Source organism: Hyperoodon ampullatus, assembly GCF_949752795.1.
Source record: "Hyperoodon ampullatus genome assembly, chromosome: 2".
NCBI lineage: Eukaryota > Metazoa > Chordata > Mammalia > Artiodactyla > Ziphiidae > Hyperoodon > Hyperoodon ampullatus.
This window is the reverse complement of record NC_136915.1, coordinates 20,942,494-20,964,958: the sequence shown is the minus strand read 5'-3', so window position 1 is coordinate 20,964,958 and position 22,465 is coordinate 20,942,494. Positions and strand designations below refer to the sequence as shown.

Here is a 22,465-nt window from a genome sequence, read left to right as displayed (position 1 = left end):
TCAGAAGTTGAAGAGGTCGTCCGGCTCGGCGCCACTGCTGTCAGGCTTGTCCCAGTCGACAGGCGAGAGGCACTGGGCGTAATGAATGTCCTGTGCTGTCAGTCCAGTGTCCAGGACCTGAGGGTTCGTCCGAGATTGGGCAAGCCTGGAAGGCAGAGCTGTGTGAGCCGGGGGTCCAGGCAAGGGGCTGGTGGGGCCCCGAGGAGCCGGTCCAGCCTGGCCAGCACCAGGGTCAGAAGTGAGAGGACGTGGGTGGGAAAACGGCAGGACACATGGCCAAAGAAGCAAGACCCGGATGTCAGGAGAGGTGGAGCCTCTAACCAGAGAGCCTACCCTTGAGGGTCAAGGGGCTCAGAAAACTGTGGGGCAGGCAGTGGCGCTCCCACCACGGAGAGGCTGGGGCACCCACACCGTCCACAGCTCCATCAGGAAATGCCAGGAAAGAGGAGAAAGGGCAGCGCTGCCAGCGCAGAGAGGGACATGCGTGGGAGAGAGCCTGCGGCAACCATGGAAGACCACTGGCTTTAACTATGTTCAACACAGTGCTGTTCACAAAGTAAATTCAAAAAGGGGCACAACTGAACATACCAAGAATAGGGAGAGTTAAATAAATTACGGCGCATGTCCTTAAAAGAACATGAGGCAGTGAATGAGGTGTTTACAAGGAGTTTTTAACAGCCTGGAGAAATGCTCCTGATACACCAGCAGTAAGTGAAAATCAGGATCCCCAAATGCAAATATGACGAGCTGATCAATGCAAAAAAATGTATATGTATAGGATTAGCGTGAATTAAGCCCCAAAGTCAGGGCTGTGGGATTATGGGATGGTGTTATTTCCTGTTTAACGCTTTGCTGATTTTCCAAGTTGTTCATTAAGGGCACAAGACACTTTAGTAATCTGGAAAAAGTGAATGAAAGATTTCCTTCAAACAAGGGGGTTGTAGTCAGCCAGAGAAGCTGGGAAGATGGTAAAAAGAATCATGAAGGGGCCACACACGCCGCTCCCGCGACCTGGGCTGCGTCGAGAGGTTTCCACTGGCTCTGGCAGGAAGGGGATGGGGAAGCGGGGGAGGGCTGTAGGGGGCTGCTGAGGGTCCCAAGGGAGAAAGGAAGGCCTGGCTGACCAGGGTCCAGTGCTCGGAAGCCTGAGCTGCCCGGGCCTCTCCTCAGCCAGCCTTCTTGGTGGCGTGTCCCCAAGCTGAAGGCAGCCATGAACAGAGATGGCCCCTGGGAAAAGGGGAAGTGCCACCAGCCTCTGGTTAGACCAAATATCTCCTAATGGGCCACATATCCCTCCTCTACGTAATGCTCCACAGGCTTAATTAAATGCTGCCTTCTCCCTGCCCCTTTCCATAAATGCAAAACCTCTGGAAGGAACAAAGCCTGCAAAAAAGCCCATTTTTGAAGGCTACACCAGGTGTAGGAAGAGGAAGCCAACCTGAGCTGTAGTGTGTTCAGTTCAGCTCAACCTGTGGTAGAGCGGTCACAAGGAATAGCTTTTGATTCAACAGCAAGAACTTTCTGGCAGACCTAGCCAGATAGTGAGCTCCCCACTCCTGGAGGTATCTGAGTTGAGATTTTTGCTCTGGGGAAGGTCAGAGTTCACATTCTCAGACATGGCAAAGGGCCCTGGAGACCAACCCCCAAGTGCCAGGCCTCCTCCCCCAGCACCAGGAGTCCACCTAATGTTACCTTGAAAATGCTTCATCCAGGCCATCATCCAGCTCCTTGGGGAAAACAAAGCAGGAGATAAGAACCCTCAGAGGGGGAGCCCGTGCTCACAGCCGGGGCTTGTCCCAGCCCTGGGTAAGCTATAGGGATGTGGCACACAAGCGTAGGAGTCTGGTGGGCGCCTAGAGGAACAGGCACAGGCAGGCCTTCCACCTGGCTACTGCCACCAGCATCTCAGCACAGGGACCCAAACCTGGGATGTGGGACAGGAGAAAGGGCACCTAGGTGCCTAAAGACCTGGGGGTTCAATTCCCAGCTCTGCCATGACTCAGCAACACCTTAGGCAAGTCACTGCTTCTCTTTGAGACTCAGCTTTTCCTTCCACAAAATTAGGGGGTTGGACCAGTCGATCTCTACAGCTTTCAAATTCCAAGAGGGAGGATGGGAAGAAGGTTTTCTTGCTTTCACCCACTTTCAAAAGCTGAGCCCAAGTTCCAAGCTCACAAGGGATAGCTGATGGCAGGAATGCCACAGCCTAGGTGGGAAAACAATGGGCAAGGCTCCCTCCACAGACTCCGGGAGGACGGGCAGGTGGCAAGGCTGGAGAACAGGTTCACAGTGCCTGCGTGGGGGACACTGGGTGGCCCCCAACAGGCAATGGGATTTGATAGGTTTTCAAGTCCATCAATGTTCCAGATTTTTAAAATTAAAGAGACGTGCATAGCACCGGGAGATCAGCTTGATGCTTTGTGACAACCTAGAGGGGTGGGATAGGGAGGGTGGGAGGGAGGCTCAAGAGGGGATATGGGGATATATGTATACATGTGGCTGATTCACTGTGTTGTACAGCAGAAACTAACACAACAGTGTAAAGCAATTATACTCCAATATAGAAAAAAAAAAGATTTTGCAAAAACGTAAAAAAAAAAAAAAAAAGAGAGACATGACAAGTAAAGTAACATGTCATTCTGCAATAGATCCCGGACTAGAAAAAGGACATTGGAGGGACAGGTGGAGAAATGTGAATCAGGTCTGTAGATTATATAAGTGTTGCATAAATGTTAACAATTTTGATCTTTGTAACGTGGTTATGTAAGATGTTAACAATTGAGGAATCTGTGTGAAGAGGAACAGGAATTCTTTGTACCATTTCTGTAATTTTTTTATCAGTCTAAAATTATTTCCAAATGAAAAACATTTCTAATTTTTTAAATAAAAAAATTATGTTCCTCTGGGAGATTCTGCAGGCAGAGGCCATCATCGTCACTGAGGAAGTGAAAAGGCTGAGACAGAGAGAGGTCAGGGTGCCTGGCCCGGGTCACAGAGGGCGTTGCGGGCCAGGCTGCCTGCCTGAGTCTCAGGCTCCTCGTTCAGGGGGCCGAGGGGGAGAGGCCTCAGGAGCGAAGTGCCCATGCCGAGAACAAGGGGGCCTTTGGTTGGTCCTGCAGTGGGCAGAGCCACGGATGCTCAGGCCAAGAGGCCAGGCATTGTGAGGAGACAGCTGTGCCGGGAGCCAAGCCTGTTGGGGACGCAGCCCTAGGTTCAAAGGGGACATTGTTCATCCCCTACCCTGGGTCTGGCTGCTGGGCTGGGTCAGGCCCTCCTAGAGGCCTGCAAGACACGGGCGCCAGGGTCTGTACCCTGGAGCTGCCTTAGGCCTCATCCAGGGATCAGGCCAAGGCTCACTGGATCGTGGGGGGGCCCCAGGCCACACGACCACTCACCCAGACAACGCTGCTGCTGTTTAAGGCTTGAGGTCGCAGTGCCTCGTCCACGTTAGTGGTGTTAGCGCTGACCGTGGACAGCGGGGCCTTGGCTGTCTCTTCCAAGTCCAGCAGGTTCCCAGTGGCGACCACTATGAGGGGTCAGGTGCGTCAGGAGGAGAGGAGGTTCCTGCCTCCCAGCCCCATCTCTTGGCCCCAGCCTGGAGCCTCCTGGGCTACCCTGGTCCTGACTCCCTCCTTGGGCATGGCCTTTCCAGGCCTATCACCCAGACCACCCAGAGCCCCACCCTTGCACCTCCCAAAGCAGCTGGACAGCTGCCCACAGGGTGGGAAGCTCTCTCCCACTCATGGTTTAGGCTGAAACCCATATTCACAACAGGTATTAAGTTTTCAAAGAGATCACACAACAAGATGTAAAGTGTATAGGGAGAGATGTATACACAGATTTATATACCTGTATAGGGACATATCTGGAGGAACATGCACCAAAACAAGTAATTTTTCCCCTTTACCTGCATTTGCTAATTTCTCTATAATAAACAAGCATTATTTATTTAACAACAAAACAAAGATAAACACCCAGGACTTTACCCCAGCCCAGGAGGGAGGGGGGCCCTCTGGATGAAGGGTCCCATGCCATGCAGCCCCTCCCCCGCCCAAGACTCACGGCTCTTCAGCGAAGGGGTGCTGTCTCGGCGGCCCCCACCCAGGATGTCCCCTCCGTCTTGGCTGGTTTTCTCCCTCTTCTCCTTCTCTGTGGGATCAAGGCACAGTGCGTTGGAGCCCCCGACCCCAGCACTCCATCCCTAGCCATCACTGGGCAGGGGTAGGTTGTGGCCAATCTCAGGGGGCAGGTGTTAGGTCTCCAGAACCGAAAAAAGAAACTTTGCATATTTCATTTAATCCTCACAAGGACCCTGGGGGAGGGAGACAACTGCTCCCAATTCTTCAGATGGGGAAACTGAGACTCGGAGGTGAAGGGGCCTGTGCAAAGCCACAAACCAGATAGGCAATGAAGTTGACATTCAGTCCAGGCCTGACTCCAGAGCCTTTACCATCCTCCCCGCCCCTACTGCTCTGCTGGTCTTCTTCAACGCCCCTGTACACCCCACCCACCGTGTCCACAAACAAGACTCACCTTCCTTGGATACCTGCCAAAACTCAAAGGCGACTTTGAAGGCCTGGGCTACTGTGAGGGTGACAGCCTGGGCCTGAAAAACAGGAAGTGGGGTCGGGGGAGGGATACAGTGTTAAGCAGGTAAAAGCAAGTCTCAACTGGAGGCCCAGGGACTCCAGGCCAGGCCCACCCTGGCTGTCCCAGGCTCTGGAATGCTTGATGGGCGGAGGCAGAGTCCTGGCCCCTCCCACATCGCCAAAGCCGATATAATGAGGCCACACCTTCCTCAGGCAGCTGGGCCCCATCTTCACTACTTGGAGCCCAGCCAAGATTCCCACAGGTACTCCAATCCTCACCTTGGCAATGGTTATTCACCTCTACTTTTTTCCTTCACCTTTGAGTTCCCCTAAATGCAATTAACTGTGAGGCTTATTTCCTCTGAGAAGTCCTCCCTAATTACCTGAGGACTGCACACAGTAACTTAGTCCTTAAAATGAGAGAACAGAAAAGCCAGAGTTGGAAAGGGCCCCACCACTGCCTGAACGAGCCACAGCTGGAGAGGCAAAGGTTAGACTCTGGTTACTACTATGCTGGGTCAGAGGGGCGTATAACTGAATGCCAGAAAGGTAGCAGGAGGCTTCTACATTTCCTGGCAGGAGCAATATGTCAATGAGGGCCCAGGGCAGAAGACTAAAACCATCCAGTGCCATAGCCCACCTGTAAAGAAGGGCCACACCTTGTCCCTCAACCCCTGGGGGACTCCCATCTACTCCTTCAAACCCAACTCAAATGTCACCATCTCTCTCACGTCACGTCACGTCACAGGCACTGGGCTCCCACAGCCCTGCCTACCTCTCTCTGGTGTCATGCATATGAAAGTGTCACCAGCTCACATGCCTGTGTCACCCCACCTGGGTGCTCCCTGAAGGCAAGCATCGACTATGAACACCCCTGATTCCCAGAGCCCTCCAGGGGTGTCTAGGATGGTGGCTGAATTGCATTTGCCCTGGGGCAGGTCTCCTGAGGCCTTACACTCCAGCCAGGACCTACCCTTAGCCCACCTTCAACTCAGCCCTTTCCTCTCTGATTCCAGTTCAGGGTTACTCAGCTCAGCTTCTGGGAGTGGAAGTCCCAGAGCTCGCAACTGTAGCCAGAAGCGACATGTAGCCTCCTCTGCAAGCTCGGCCTGGGGAAGAAAGCGCAGACTCTTTCAAGTGTACAACAAGTTCAGGCCTAACCAGCCTCGGCCCCACTCCCTTCGCCTCCGCCAGACAACTCAATTCAATTGAGAAATGAATCTGTGGCTACTGCCTTTAAAAAATTTTTTAAATTTAAAATCCCTAAACAAGCTGACTGATCCATGCCAATTAAATTTCACGAAGTATAAAATCTCATTTGAATGTCTCTGTCATTTACATTTTTGATGGAAGTACTGGCGCTTTATGGCAAAACTTAAATATGGTAATTAAGTATGAAACTCTTCACAGCTGTTTACAATTTAAGCTGTCACGTCTGGATCATGTTTAATAGACCCAGTTACCATTGAGAATTGCCCATGAAATAAAAATATGGGCTAATTACCAGCCAGAGTCAGATCACTATACACCCAAGCAAGGGCTGGTCACCCAGTGTGGCAGGGAGATGGGAACGCCATTATTTTTGCCTCCAGGAAATCTGAGGACACAAGCCTGACACTGTTTTTGCATAAATCTGCTTGTTCATTTGCATACACCCCGCCCTTTCACCCTGAAGTCCTGAGCTGCAAGTTAAACCAAATATAACTCAAGATGCAGATGCATGCAGGTGGCTGAAAGCCCAGGCTGGGCAGAGACTGGGAGGGGGTGGGCCCCGTTTTCCTGGGCGACTGCAGGAATCTGGGCACTAGTGATGGAAGGTCTGCTCAGGCCTGCCCACTGAAAAGCCCTCCTTGACTCCGCAGGCCAGGAGCTTGCCCCTCCTGAGTGCCTCTGGCTGTGGGTCTGTCTTATTACCCTGACCAGGTACTGCCTTGCCCAGTTTTTGACGTCCCTGTCTTGTTCTGGGTAACCAGACTGTTAGCTTCTCACGGGGACCAGGTCTAGCTTAGGGCTGCAGACTTGGGCCAGGACCCCGGAATCCAGGACCCCAACCAGGTTCTCAAACCAAGTCGGGCCAGGTGCCCTGTACAGCCCTGCTGCCCAGAAGCATAAATCACTGCACAAAAGGATGACCTGAGGAATGCCAGTGGCCTGGGAGGGAGAACAGCCCTGCCGCACCCGACCCCAGGTAGAATTAGGGAGTCCACCTGTACTGCAACCCTGGGCTCCCCACCGATGCCAGCAATGGCACCTTCATTTCAGAGCCCAGAGGCTGAAGTGCTGGCTGAGGCTTCCCAGGTGGGCAGATGGAAACATTTCTTTGTACAGAACCTTATCCTTGCCATGCCCAATAGAAGCCACAGGGAGAGAGGCCAGGTGGTTGGGCTGCCTAAGCTGAGCTGAACTGGTGGGTGACCCAGAAAGGGACCCATTTGCCCCTCAATTTGGGTGGGTCCTAGGCTTCTTGCTCATTCAGGCAGCCCAGCAAGGAAGGGTGGGGATGTGGAGACTCTGGGCCCTTGGCCAAAATGACTGAGGGCTACGTCAGCGTCCAAATTCAAGGCTCCCCTGAGGCTGACTCTGCCTAGCCATCCACCCAGGCTCTGGTGACATGTGAATCCCCAATCCCCAATCATACCACTTCATTTTGCACCTCTGTGTCTTTGCACGTGCTGATTCCTGTGCTGGAGTGCACCCACCCTCTCACCACCCTGCCCCACTTTTCTTGGCCTGGCAAACTCCTACTTACTACTCATCCTTCAAAGCCCACCTCAAAATGTCTCCTTCTCTGAGAACTCTTCATGTGCCACCTCCAGAGTGACTTAATAACCTCCGCCTGAGAACCAAGCTCCCTGAATGCCCATTACTGAATCCCAGCTCTTCTCTCCCATTGCCCCGTTCGCATCTTCACGGCCACCCTGGGTCCCCAGTGCCCGACACAGAGCTCAGCCTGGGACAGGCAGCAGCAAGCATGTGGAGAGACCTGCCAGCAGGCAGGATGCGGACTGAGGCACCCACTTGACCTCCTGCCTCCTCCTCAGAAACGTGCGCTCTGCCCTGAGAGTCTCAGGGTCTCCAACGTGGCCAGACCACGAGGCCATAACACACTGGCAGCTTGGGCTCAGCTGAGGCCTTGGGAGCCACAAGGACACCACATGCATCAGGTGGTCTACTGACACCACCCTGGGCTGGGCTGTCTCTCCAAGGGGCCTCCCCAGGGCTCCTTGAAATGGGGAGGCCAGGCGGGAAAGGCTGCAGATGGACAAGCCAATATCCAGCCGCTCCTGATGCAGATGAGAATGGGCCAAGAAAAGCGAAGAGTCTGGGCCCTGGGTGTCCAGCAGGAGCCCGTCCCTCTGCCCGATGGCTCTGCTGTCAGCACCAAGCAGTGGCTGGCTGTTTTCCCCAGGACCTGACCTCTTGGCCTGGGGCAGACTGGTTTTGTTCAAGCCTGTCTAAAGTCCTCTGGCCCAAGGCCAGGCTCCCTTAGCCGCTGGGCCAGCATCCACTTTCTTTTACCCCCGACCTCCCCATCCCAGAGGAAGCCTCTACATGTTGGGAGCCCCTGCACTGCAGCAGTGGCTGAGGGCCAGCTGCCCCTGCCCAGTGCCTGCTCTGGTCAGTGGGGAGGAAGAGACAAACAATGGGGACATAATGAGCTTGTTCTGTGGGAACAAGGCTGTCACGGGAGAAGCCACCGCAGCTCAGGGACCTAGGGCATCGTGAGGCCCCGGGTGAGTGGCTGGCGACACCGAGTCTGCAGGAAAGAAACAAGGTGCACAAAAGAAACTGAGACCTTTCAGAACAATCCTGGAGGTCACTGAGGTGACCTCCTCATTCTGTTGATGGCATGCAGCCCAAAGAAGGTCAGGGTCTTATCACAGAGGATCAGGCCCCTGGTCTGTCTCCTCCTACAGTGCTCCTTCCACAAGGCCTGTGGAGGCTGCATCGTACTCCCTCCACCCCAGCCCACCCCCGGTGAGATGTCCACATTCTGATCCCTAGAACCTGTGAATGTTACCATACATGTCAAAAGGAACTTTGCAGATGTGATTAAGTTAAGGACTTTGAGATGGGGGATTATCCTGGATTACCCAGGGGGCCCAATCACAAAGGGCCTTATGAGAGGGAGGCAGGAGGGTGAGAGTCAGAAATAGCAATGTGATGACAGAGCAGAGAGGGAGACTGGAAGATGCTCCACTACTGGCTCTGAAGTTGGAGAACAGGGCCCTGAGGTGTAGCAGAAAGCCTGGGTGGGGCGGGGGTCACTTTAAGACTGTGATGTCCTGGATATGTCCTTGATGACATGGGGAGGGGAAGAGATCCTGTCTCCTTGGCTACAAGGACCATAGGGCACAGGAACTGGGGCTCTGGGCTTCGTACACAGAGGTTAACAGAGGCCAATACTAAATAAATGTCGGGAACCTCCTTACAGGGCGGATGCTCAGACCTCGAGGGCCTCAGAAACAAAAACTTCAATGCCAAAGGCTGACTCCCTCCAGCTGCTTGCCACGAAGTTCAAGACAAAAGCCCAGAGACCACTGAGGTCCAGCTCGTCCCAGCTAGATGTGTCAGGGCGGCCTGGAAATAGGGTGAGGGACTCCTGGCTCCTCACAGCCATGCAGGGAGAGAAGAAACGTGGGTTTAGACCCTCTGCTAGCTAACGGCACCCTCTGCTAGATGACAGCTAGCTACATCATCTTCAGCAAGAGAGCTGACCTCTGTGTGGCTGTTTCCTCATTAAAAATAAAAATAAAAACAATGAACGCAGTTACAGCGCTCACCTTGCAGAGTTGTTCCAAGAAGTAAATGAGACGGTACCTTAAAGATTACCACTGAAACAGGCACAGAGTAGGTACCAAGATACGGCCATTTCCCTCCCTTCTCTGGCCACAACAAGCCAGGTTCTCTGAGGGCCTTCGCCTTTGCCTTTCACACTGCGCACCTCTGATCACCAGTCTCTATAGACTAATCCCTATAAGGCCCTGCACCTTATAGTGACAGGAGACCGCCCCGCCCCAGATCTCAAATCCATCAAATCACATTATAGAGAGGAAGCGGCTCAGGGCACTCACTGGGAATGAGGGCTTGTCGTGGCCCACAGGCCAGCCAAGGGCAGCCCATCCTGACAGGTGGCCCACCTGATTGTAGCCCTACACAGTGCCCTCAGCTCTCAGCACCCACCTGAGGTTCCCAGGGACTTCAGACTTTAACTGATGTCACCTTTGGGTCCTGCCTTCCCCCCAGTCAGGGCCCCCAAGGCAGGGCTGCCAAGGCGAGGCTAGAGCCTGCCCAAGCCCAGCCTCTCCCCACTGACCATCTTCCGCTTGGTGCAGAGGAAAGCGTGGCACTCAAGATTCTCGTTGTGCTGGCTCTGTGCGATGTACGCAAACACTTTGTCATGCATCTTGTCTGCTGTGCAGTAGGAGATTCTGAAAGGCAAGTGGCAAGTGTCACCACCAGACTCCGGCACAGGGGCCTGACTGCATCCCGAAAGCCCCTTAGAGCATCTCCCCTGAGTTCCAGAAAGCCTGCCATCCCACTCCACCAGGGTGGGACTCTGGGCCTAGCATCCTGGGCCATCCATGGGGTGCAGTAGAGTGGGGAAACCCAGGCTAGGCAAGAAGGAGTGGTGGTAAAGATGGGAGGAAGGGCTTCCCTGGTGGCACAGTGGTTAAGAATCTGCCTGCCAATGCAGGGGACACAGGTTCGAGCCCTGGTCTGGGAAGATCCCACATGCCGTGGAGCAACGAAGCCCGTGCACCAAAACAACTGAGCCTGCGCTCTAGAGCCCACGAGCCACAACTACTGAGCCCGCGTGCCTAGAGCCTGTGCTTTGCAACAAGAGAAGCCACCACAATGGGAAGCCCGTGCTCCGCAACAAGAGAAGCCACCGCAACGGGAAGCCCGCGCACCACAACGAAGAGTAGCCCCCACTCACTGGAACTAGAGAAAGCCCACGTGCAGCAATGAAGACCCAACACAGCCAAAAATAAATAAATTAAAAAAAAAAAAAAAGACTGGAGGAAGGGCACATCCCCCCTCTACTGAGCCACATCCCCAAACAGTAGTAGGTGAGCCCTTACTGTACACCAGGCAACGTTCTAGACATCACCTCACTGAATTTTCAGAACTGCCCTCTGAGATGGGTTCTAGTACTATCCCCACTTTTCAGGTGAGAAAACTAAGGCTAAGAGTCTCAGACCACCAGGCTACTAGTTTCCGGAGGCCATAACCACTGCCATGCTGCCTCTTTAAGAGTTTATGCTAACCAGCTGGAAAGGGGGGCAGGACACTACCCTGCTCACAATGCCCTTCACCTGAGTGTCCCCCACCTGCCCTCCCTTTGATCACTCCCCTGCTCACAGGTCAGATGAGTTACAGGCCCATCTCTCCCAGGGTGACTGAGACTACTGACAGCTTCCCTGGGAGCTGTGGCCAGGGGAAAAGGAGCTGGGGGTAGGGCGGGGGCCTAGGAGGGAGACACGGCAGCTCCCTCCTCTTGAAACACCCTCTCCCCCCTCGTCTGATCCCTCCCCACTGTCTCCAGTCGTCCTGGGGATCCCAATCAGAAGAGGAGCTGGTAGCCCAGAAGTGGGACAGGAGCTCAGCAGACTCCTCACCTCATGCGGCCCCAGTTTCAATCACAGGCATTGACAAAGGGAGCAGCACCACTTAAAACCCCCAGGTGGGCAGAGGGTGCCAGGTTCCCAACTGCCTCTTCTCCAGCCCAGGGGATCCAGCCTCCTGTCCTCAATGCCCTGGGTCTTCGGTATCAATCAACGAGATCCTGCTATTTTTCAAGCCCCAGCAAGGCGCCACCTCCCGTGAGAGGCCCTCCCAAGTTTCCCCAGGCAGGCCTCTCCTTCTCTGCCCTCTTGGGAAACACTTCTACTCTATCTCCCATGTCCTCTGCTCCACCCCCTCCTAGACTAGAAGCTCCTTGAAGGCAGGGCCTGGGTCTGATTCCTCACCCGGCACAGGCCTCAGCAGAGCAGGTACTTGGACACCAGCTAGAAACTCTAAAACCACGCCCTCAACACACATCCCCCCGCCCCCTCACCCCCAACCCCAGTACTGGCTTTGCTCCAGCCAGCTGAGCCACCTGCTCGGAGACAAGGCAAGAGAGTGCAGGGACGAGAGGCTTGACAGAACTCTGGCCTCGGTGTCCTGGGCGAAGCTCGGCCACTATCTCACCACGTGGCCTTGGGCAATTCCCTCTCTGGGTCTCAGCTACCCCACCTGGAAAATGGACCTGAGCTGCCTGTCTCTTCCAGCTCTGAAATTCTACAACTGACCAGCTAAGAGAGAGACGAGGACAGCCTGAGGCTCCAAGGGCCGGGCCTGTTGCCCTGTGAACAGCGCTCTGGCCTCAGACTCTGCCTGAGGCCTCCCTGGACGCCTGGCCAGATGTCCAGAGCTGAGCTGCTGCATTCCCAGCGAAAAAGACTGTGCAGCTCTCTGTTCCAAGCCTGACTCAGCAGCACACTTGAGGGGTGGAGTGGGGGGCAGGGGTGTCCCAGGCCAGCTGCAACTAGTGATAATGGCAGCAGCAACTGCCATTTAGCCACATGTTCATTGTGAGCCAGGCACTGGGCATCCAGGGCTTCGTAACCGCACACCGGGCGGGATCTGTTTCCAACCCTACACACAGATGAGGGAACTGAGGCCCCAAGGTCACCCAGATAGGAAGTGGTAGAGTCTGGATTCAGACAAAGCACTCCATCCACTGCCCCGAGCAGCAGACTGAATGCGGGCAATGCCGAGCGTACCTGTAAATGGACACGTTCTCAATGAGCTGGTTGGTGACGTTGTCGGTCAGGATGATCCCCCGTGGCGACACCTTGAGAGTCACCTTCTGCAGCTTCTTCCCACTGGCCTTGGCCTTGGGGCAAACGTGGGTCAGAGGAGCCTACCTGCCTCACTTGGCACCCACCCTCGTGGGCTACACCCAGCTGCTCTGAGCCCCAGACGCGAGGCCCACGGGAGGCCTCACCTTAGGTGACTGGTAGACATGATGGGGAAGACAATTCAGCCCACACCTTCTTCTAATAAAAATAGGGACAAGTGTCACTCACTGAGCACCTGCTGTCTGCCAAGCACGGGACCTCGAGTCATCCTCACAGGCAGCAGGGCTTTGCCTCAGGAGAAAACGGACTCAGAGGAGTTAAGGGAGTTGCCCAAGGACACACAGCTAGGAGGAACCTCAGACTCTGAGGGCTGAACGCGCTATCACAGCCCAGCAGGATGGGGACTCCACGCTCCACCCACTGTACCTGCCAGGGCCTGAGCAGAGGGGGCCGAGACCACCAAGAGAGGTGGACTCACAGGGCACATGCTCACTCAGAGCTGGGAAGGAAATCCAGTCCCTCAGGCCACAGGGCAAGTGGCTGGGCACCAGCAACCCTCCCACTATCCCTCCCTGGCACTAAGTTACCAACCCTAGGCCGGTGGCCTGAGCTGAGGGAGGGGAGGCTTAGAGAGGCCACGGCCACAGCAGCTGGAGAGGAGGACACTGACCGGACCCTGCCAGCCCAACAGCTGCCCTCTCAAGTATCTAAGCTGGAAGCAGGGGGATGCAGGGCAGGGCAGCTGCGACACATTCAGTCAGGGTGATGTGCAGGCGATGAGTGCTGTCCCCCCAAGCCCCAGAAGGAGCTACCCCTTCCTCGTGCTCCCACATCCCACCCTGACTGCGCTCACCGTGGCCACGATCCTCTTGACGGCGGCGGCCGACAGTTCCTCACCCTTGGGCTGCTCCACCAGCGTCATGCCCAGGTACTTGAGGCTGAAGAGCATGCCCTCGAGCAGTGTCTCCCGAGTGTCTGTCCAGTTCTCGGGCAGCTCTGCGCAGAGGAGGATAGGCGCTCAGACCCCGCTGGGCAGGGCCCACCACAGCGACAGCGTCTGCAGCCCCCGTCTCCTAGGAAGACCCAGCAGGGACACTGGGGTCCCCCCATCTATCATTACTTTTATCTTTAATAAAGGAATAACATTTTCTAGTACGTACCAGGCACCATGGTAGGAAGCGTTACACAGAATCTTCTCATTGACCCTCATGAGAACCTATGAGGCAGACACTTTTATCATACCCATTTACAGACAAAGACACTGAGGCCCAGGGAGGCGAAATCACATGACCAAGTCCACAGAGCCAGCGAGTGCAATAGCCAAGAATCAACCTCTTATTTTCAAGTCCAAAGCCCAAACTCTTAACTTCAACGTTAACACTTGCTGAGGGCAAACCATGCCATTTTCTTATTGAATCTTCAACGCAATCCGGTGAGATGGGTATTATTCCCACTTTACGGATTAGGAAACTGAGGCTCAGAGAGGTGAAGTCGTCAGACAAAGGCCACATACAATGAGTAAAGGGTTGGAGTCAGAATTCAAAACTGGGTGGTTCCCATGGCCCCAGCCTGGCCTGCTTTCCTCCATCTGCACAGCCACAGAGACCAAAAGGTAGGGAGGAGGGGGACCAGGAACGAGACAGCAGCCCATGGAGGGTGGGCATGGGGTAAGGCTTAGTGGGGAAAGGGGGAGGTGACTGCTCAAAAAACATCATATGAAGGCCACTGAATCTGGAAGACCTGGGTTCAAATCCCAGCTCTGCTTCCCCCAGCCTGCATGGTCTTGGGGAAGGCCCCTCTCCTCTGAGACTAATAATGCCCGGGCTACAGCAATGGCACACAGCAAGACACATGGGAAGGATCCTCTGAAAGCTCTGATCACGACAGAGGTCAGGAAGGTTGGGAAATGAGGGTATGAGCCTGGCTCACTGGGTGGTGAAACAGACCAGGAGGGAGAGTTGGAAAGAGGCCTCCGTTTCACCCCACCCACGTGAGAGAGGGCCCTGAGCAGGCAGAGGGACAGGAGGGGAAGTGTGGTCTTCACTGTGGGAGGGGTCATACAAGAATTCGCAGGAGTACCTCGTCCCCTAAACTGAGACCCAGGTGAGCAGGAATTTGTTAACCTGTCATCCAGAGCCCGGCATGCAGCTGGCATTCCTGAGTGAAGGAACCCAGACAACCCCAAGGCTTTCAGGCCTGCAATGCCTCCAACCCCATCCTCAGCTCTGGACCCTGGACCACTGCCCTCCAGCCTCTGCCCTTAGGCCTCCACCCCACATGAAGCCAGCCCCCACTGAGAAGACCCCAAAGTGACCCCATCCTCTGTCCCATCAACCATGAGTCTATTTCATTTGATCCTCCAAAGAGAATCAGAAAGTCCCCGAGGTGTCCCAGTCCTGGGTTTGGTGACGGGAACCCTGGAGCAACTCAGACATGGGCCTTGCTCTTAAAGAAACCAAGCATATTGCCACCATCAGGGCAAAACAGAGCTACAGTAACAACAAAGCAGCAGCTCTTACCATTACGTCTAACACTCATGGCTACCTTGCAAGCTGGCATTCTTTCATTCCCATTTCACAGAGGAGGAAACTGAGGCTCAAAGGACAAGTAATTTGCCAAATTAGTTGTCTATTTGACACTTAAAGCCCAAGTTCCTAACCATTAGGCAAACGCTATCTTGCCATGAGGCAGACTACCCTCAGTTTAGCAAAAGGTCATGGAGAAGTTCCTAGAGCCAGAGGTATTTCCCCCCATAATTCTTAATTCCTGAGGCTTCCTCTCTGTAGGGAGATGCCTAGACCACCACTTTCAACCCGATATTCATCTAAGCAAGGATGGCAGACTATGTGCTGCCAATGCCTGTGGCTTGTGTCCTTGGCAGACATTGCTAATCAACTGCAGCCCTATTCCCTCTGATTTAAAGGCTTTGAACTGTTTCTCAATAAAAGGCTCCTGGCTGGCAATACCAATCCATCAGGGGTGGCCTTGTTCATCTCATTACCCATCCCTGCCCCACAGCAAACATCCTTCCTCTCCCCATTTTCATGTCTTCTCTCTCCCATTTCCGCCAGCTCAGCCCTTTCCTGGCCCCTCTCCAAAGCCACTTCCGCTCCCTCCATTCCAAAAGGGCAAAAGCTTGCCAAGGTCACAGACGACCTCTTTGCTGTCAAAACATTCCCCAGTCCCCCCTGACCTCTGAAATGCTCGGCATTTTTCTGCAATCCTCCTTCCCTGGCCTGACCCTTCCCCTCTTCTCTGGCCTCCTGGAAGAGAGCCCTGGTAGACTGGCTGCCACTCATCAGCCTCAGAGACCCTCTGCCCAACCTCCTCACTTGACACATGATAAAACTGAGGCCCAGAGAAGGATGGGACTTCTGCAAGGTCACACAGCAATCAGAGGGACCCCAGCTCCCAAAGCACTACAGGCAACTCCCACAAGGACTGTTGCGAAGTTATAGGTTGCCCAGCCTTGTCTCCCCCACAATATCCCTGCACGCGAGCACATGCACACACATGCAGGCACGCACACAGCAGAGGTTCCCATCACACACAGCTTCCCCCCATGACGTTACATGTACTTTCCCACTTCTCTGTCTTTACTCAAGGAGCTCCCTCTACCAGAAATGCCCTTCCCTTTGCTTGACTGAAACCCCTCGCACCCAGCCTCCTCCAGGAAGGCCTTCTTTGAGGCAGTATAGCCTAGTGGTTAAGAGCAAGGGCCTTAATCCTAGAATCCACTGAGTGAGCCTGAGCAAGTTAATTACTTTCCCTGAGCCTCAGCTGTCTCTTCTGTAAAGTGGGAGAAGCAAAAGTCTCCAGCTCACAGGGCTGTGGTGACCCTTTGATGAGATAATAACACACAATAATAATGAGACAATAAAATGTAATGTGCTTAGCACAGGGCCCCACCCATGGTTTTGCCTCCTGGGGCCTGTCGCTCCTGTCAGGGGTTTCTCTGCCCCTCTTCCTCAGTATGGATCTCCTTCTCTTCCTCCCACAGCCATATCACCACCACCAAGCAGCTGCCTGCTGTGTGTTTTCCTCTTGAAGGACTGCCGTGCATGTCTGCCTCCCCCAGGAGCTAGTATGGAGAAGGAGCATCCCTGCTCCATGTTGCTGCTCTGTCTCATTCTACTCCTCCCTGCCGCTCCCAGGCCCAGCAGAGATCCTCCTGCCCCTCCAGGGAACCCTGCCTCCGCGCCTATACTTCTGGGCATGATTCATCTCTTCAGTGAGGTTTAAGTTCTCTCACACCCCACTCCCTCCCTGAAGAAACCAGAACCAAATAGCACTCAATAAAGACAGAGATAGGGTTCACTGCCACACTGGCCTGGTCACCATCCAGCCACCTCAGGCTGGAGGCCACATGCTCCTTCCCAGGAGGAGCCCAGGGTTTCAGGAAGAACTCCCGGAGGCCCCCAGGCAAATACAGGCCTGAGTCCACAGCGCTGTTCCGGTCCTGGTTATTTTTGGCCCTGTAGTGGGTAATGACTGCACTATTTTAACTTTATGATGTTACAGATGACCTGCGGTCAGAATTAGCTGGGGATGGATGGACCATATGCCCAGTCTAAGTTGTAGCTGCAAACATGTACTCTTTTCTTATTAAGCGAGCCCCTGCCCAGGAGTCAGAGCTCTTGTGCCCTTGTGCCCCTTCTGCTGCCCTGGGAGATCCAGCTTGGCTGGTGCCTAGAACATCAGAGCTGCAGCCAAACCCATGGGCCAGGGGGGAACCTCCAGCAGGGGTCCTGGCCTCCAGCCTCCTCCAGCCTGGTGGGGAGATGGCATCAGGAGCCACAGAGTGACATCTCAAAAGAGGACCCAAGCTCTGCTGTGACCTGGAGTGTGGCTGCTTCTCTAGGCCACAGTCTCCTTATCTGACAAATGGGCTCAGGCCGGCAGGAGCGTCATCAGAAAAAGGTTCAGCATGTGAAAAGTGCTAGGCAAATTTGAGAAGTTGTTAAGACTATCAAAAGAAAATAATAATTTTAAAAAGGTAATTCCCTGCGGTCCAGTGTTTAGGACTCGGCGCTTTCACTGCGGGGGCCCGGGTTCAATCCCTGGTCGGGGAAACAAGATCCTGCAAGCTGTGGGGCACGGCAAAAAAAAAAAAAAAAAAAAAAAAAGATAATAGCAACAGCTACCATTCCTAAGTACCTACTTATACTGTAAGAAAAAAATATGCTGTCAAGGTTAAAATGATGAGGTCTGGAGACGGGCTGTGGGGTTCATAGTCACTCTACCTCCCTGGGCCTTGGTTTCCTCATTTAAAAATGGGGACAACAACTGTACCCACCCTATGGGGTTGCTGTGAGGATGAAATTAGTATACACATGAAGTGGGCTTAGAACGGTACCTGGTAGATATCAAGTGTGAGTGTTGTGTCACTACCAAGGGTCAAGTGCAAAGAGCTTTAATGTGTACATAGCCATTTGCAGTACTTTATGAGAAGAGTCAAGGATATATTAGGACTCCCATTTCACAGATGAAGATGCTCAGAGGTGTCTGGCCATGACTCATAATCCACAGTGCTGGGCCTTGAATCCATAGCTGTGCTCGTTGCCCTCTCCTGCAGCCCGCCAAGCCCCTTCCCATGAGCAGGGCCAGGCTTGGGATCATCCAAGAAGAATGGGTAGCCTGTCCTGGAGGCTGCCCGAAAGGAGCGTCTGGCTCACTCTCAGTGGGCAGTGGGTGACCTGACTCCTTCAAGCCACACACCCCTCCCTCAGCCACCAGACCTGTGAGAAGCAGCATCCCAGCCTCCAGTTAAATGTCCCTTGCACTTGCTGTTCCCTCTGGCTGGAATGCTGTTCCCAGATTCCTCCCTCCTTGTACTGTATTCATATGTGTGTTCCACACCTTCTCCGAGAGGCCTTCCCTGACCCCCTGCACTGACACTCTCAGTGCCCCACCTTTATCTCCTCGGTGGGAACCATTTCCACACGCGCCACCTGACACGCCACTCTCTGGCTGCCAGAGACTCAGATGCCCATAGGGGCTGGGGCAGGAAGAGCTCCTGTTCCCAGCAGCCCCCTCCCATCACTGACAGGAACTGCCTCTCAAATGGAGTAACTGCTCCAGAGCTCCCCACAGGTGGTGTCCCAGCCGCCCACAATGGAAACTGGTTTCATGTTGTCCACTCTTTGGATTCCTTTCCCTTCTTGCTTCTCCTAAGAACATTTCCTGGGATCTCTTCCCAAATAAGTGACTTTACTCAGATCCCTATCTCAGCATCTGCTTCTAGAAGAACCCAAACAAAGACACCACCCATCATTTCCTCACCCGCTTTATCTTTCTCCTCTTGGCGTCACCACTACCCACAAGCGCCCCACTCATCTGCACCCGGGTCATGCTGTCTACCTCCTCCCCCAGAGGGCTGGCGCTATCCGAAGACAGATGGACGCATTCCCCAGCCTCGCCGACACCTCTAACAGTGCCCAACATACAGTCAGTGCTCAATACATATTATGGTTTGGGGTTTATTTATATTTTCCATTATAAACATTATAAATAAGGATGAATAGATCTTCCGTCCCCCACCTACCACCATGAACCAGCTCTGTTGAAACCTGCACCTCAGATTTTTCTACCCATTCTCATGGAGTTCTCTGACAACCCATGGAGGAGCCCGAGGGTCAGAGGGACTCCTCTTGGAAATAAGGGTACTGAGGGGCCAGGGTGAACCACCCTTCCAGGCAGCTGGAAGAAAGGAAAACCCAGGCCAGGGACTGAGACAGAATGTTTATGGCTCCCAAAGAGGTGGGGGAAAAGCCATGTGCGGGAGAAGGAGAGAGCCCTCCTTCAAAGTCAGCACTAACCGGGAGACAGGGGGCCATGAGGTTCAGGGCAAAAAAAGCTGTCTGCTGCTGCCTTTGCTCTGGGACCTCAGGCAAGTCCTTCTCTGGGCTCCAGTTTCTCTGCAAATAAAACAATGATCACGCTAATCCCAGCTTAGGACCTTGAGGGGTGAGGAGCAAGTCACAGCCGCCAGCGGGTGTCAAACCTAACCTTGTAGACACTGGTGTGTATGAAATGGATGACTAATAAGAAAAAAAAATAAATAAAAAATAAACATTAAACAAAAAATCTAACCTTAACTCCAGTGGCTTCAGTCTGGCTCCAAAACTCAAGCACAGGGCTCAGACCTTCTTGAGGGTTGGGTCCAAGGCCTGGCTGGGACACCACCCCAGGCCAGACTGCCCCAGCACTTCCACCCCAGACACACCCCATGGCTTCCCTCTCTACTTGTGGCCAAGTCAGGGCCAGTGACTCCACTTCCCTGAGCCTCAGGCTCCTTTATCTGAGAAATGAATCTGATGAGAATCCCTGCTCTGTCACCTCAGAGGAGCAAATGCAGTAATGGAAGCAAAAACACTATGTAAAAGGTAGAGGGCCAAAAGCAGTAGTTACCATTTATTGAACTCTTTCTCTATGCCAGGCAAAACATGATTTCAGTTAACCTGCACCCCCCAAAAAAATCTGTGGTGGGTACTCCTGTTATTAACAATGTACAGATCAGAAAACGGACTTAATAACCAGGGACAGGTGGGGATTCGCCCTCGCTTATTCTGGGTCCAGAAGGCTCCAGGATGGCACTCTGGGCTTACTGGGGTCTGACTAATAGGAAAGGGGCTCTCCTCTTCTTTCCTCCACAGACGTAGACAGGCTCTGAGCCCCCCAAACTCTTTCCACCACATTAAGTGTCATGTTCAAGGTCCACATGACAGGCAGCGGGAAGGGGAATGAGGGAGAAGGAAACCACCAGTTAGGTGCCAGAAGGAAGTGTTATTGTCAACAACCTTCTCAACATCCCTACCGGGTTAGAATTGTTATGCCCATTTTGCGGATGAGGAAACTGAGGTTCAGAAAGGACAAGTGACTTGTCCAACATCAGAGCAGGCAGGAGACACTCTTTTCCACCATCCAAGGTAGCTAACTCTCACCCTTCCCCATACTGAGTGAGGGATACCAAGGGAAGGGGGGCTCCTAAGTTTCCTTCCCTTGCCCAGAGCCCCGCCCCCCTCCCTTATCCCTAGAGAAAACTGCAGGGTTCCCCCACTGGAACAGGCCGTCATTCTCAGTCCTGATCAAATCCCACAAATATTTAAAGGAGCTATTTTGGGAGTCAATACATGTGGGAGATGGGTGCATCCCTGGCCTAGTCCAGTCCTAATGGTCTCTGACCCCACCCCCACCAGTAGACACCAGCCCACGTTCCCAATGCCAGTCTTGTCTTGGTTTAGGAGGCAGGCACAGCTGGAACCACAGAGCCGGGCAAGAGGCGGGGCAGGGCAGGCTCCCTAGGCCCAGACACGCTGGCACTCCTGGGCCTCTTCTGGGCCTAGCGAACTAGGGCTCCCCTGGCGGAGCCCTGGAAGGCCAAGAGGGAAGGGGTTGGGGTGTGACTGTACTGACAGCGGCTTCCTGGTGCCTGGAGAGGCCAGGGTCCCAGGCGGTTGGGGCATGGGGGGCAGTGTGCAGGAGTCCTGGCTTTGGCTCCATATCTACCAGGAAGGCTTGAGTCACCCCAGACAAGCCCCTCCGTTTCTCCTCGTGAAAAGGGCTGGGTTTCTCAGGCCTCAGGGGAGGGTGCCAGGTGACGGGCTCCCTGAGAGTAACTGGAGACAGGGAGAGGAGGGGGAGCCGGGTGAGGTTCCTCCCAGGCTCCCAGACGCCCCTGGGAGAGGTGGTGGCAGAGTCTGCCATTCGACCAGGCGCCCAGGGACATCGGAAGTTCAAGCGGAGAGGTGCGAGAAACAAACAGGTTTCAAAAATAGCCAGGAGGCCGGCTGTGGCACCTGGACCCAGCCAGAGGAAGGGACAACGGGGTCTAGATGGGCCGGTGTGTGGTAGGTACCTCCCGAGACGCCAGGTTAAGCCTCGCCCCCAACTTCAAGTAGGTACCTGCAAACCCGGGCTCACACTGAGTCAGCTTCTGGGCGCCCGGGAGTCAAAAGGTAACCTCGTGGGTTGGACTAGGAAAAGGGGGCAAGGGGGCTCCCGCCGGCCGCTGACCTCGGGGCCAGAGTGCTGGGGTGCGGGATGGGGGTATCTTCCCAAGCCCCTGCCCCCTGCCCCCTCCCCCGGGTCCCGACGCTGAGCTCCTGCCTCCCCTGGCTGTCCAAAGAGGGGACGTGCTGGGGTCGCGAAAGTCTCTTCTTCCTCTGACCTGCAACCTCCCTCCGACTGCAGCCCGCACCTGGGGACACCGAGCTCCGGTTTCTTCCCCCAGCTTCTGCCCTTCCTCCCCAGCCGCACAGAATGGGGACGGGAGTAGGAACGCAGCTTGACCCTCGGCGACCCCGAATCCCGCAGGGCCGGGTAAGGTCGCTCCGGACCGCAGGGCGCGACTCAGGCCCTGCCTCTCCCCTCCCCGGGGCTCTGAGGAGGAGCGTCCGTGCGCCCCGACCCCCGCCCGGCCCCCGCCGGGCCCCGGTGGTCGCGCACGCACTCACTCCGGTGCCGGCCGCCGCCCCCCCAGCTCTGCTTGGCGAGGCTGGGGCTCCTGATCAGCGCCCGCCCGGCGGACTTGAGTGCGTCCATGGCCGCTCGGGCCGCCGCCGCCGCCGCAGCCAAAACTCCGTCAGGGAAAACTTTCCGCCGGGGCCAGGCGGCTCACGGGCTCCGCGCTCCTCCCCTCCCCGGCGCGAGCTCCGCGCCGACGTCCGCCGGGGCGGGGCGAGGGCCGGCCAGGCTCCGCCCCCGGCCCCGCCCCGCCCGGTCTCTGCCCTATTTCCCCAAGGCTGTCCAGACAAAGGGTACCCCTGAGGCAGCGAGCCGAAAGCCGTCGACGCCCCCTCTTTCCCTCTATCTCCCCAAACCCCTTATTTCCCACCAGGTAGGAGGCTGAGGGTCCGAGAGCCGCTTCTCCCGCCGCGGGAGGCGCTGGCCTAGGATTTCTAGACAGCTGAAAGTTACTTGGAGACCATTTTACAGATGGGGAGACTGAGGGTGGGAGAGAATGGGCTTGTCCAAGAGGAAGGTGATGCCCATTGCAGTGGGAGGCTTGGAAAGAGAGCTGACGGT

At 54.8% G+C, this 22,465-nt stretch overlaps 1 protein-coding gene across 1 annotated transcript; it reads right to left on the bottom strand.

Moving 5' to 3' along the window:
* LDLRAP1 (low density lipoprotein receptor adaptor protein 1) lies at positions 1–21,993 on the bottom strand (the record flags this gene model as incomplete). The annotated part of the gene is made up of 9 exons (XM_079728039.1): positions 21,895–21,993; positions 13,293–13,435; positions 12,362–12,474; positions 9,907–10,021; positions 4,534–4,606; positions 4,063–4,149; positions 3,396–3,526; positions 1,693–1,727; positions 1–145 (listed from the first exon to the last, which is right to left on the bottom strand). Exons 1-9 carry the CDS (start codon positions 21,980–21,982, stop codon positions 1–3), a joined length of 930 nt encoding a protein of 309 aa, XP_079584165.1. The 5' UTR covers positions 21,983–21,993.
* Positions 21,994–22,465: the final 472 nt, after the last annotated feature.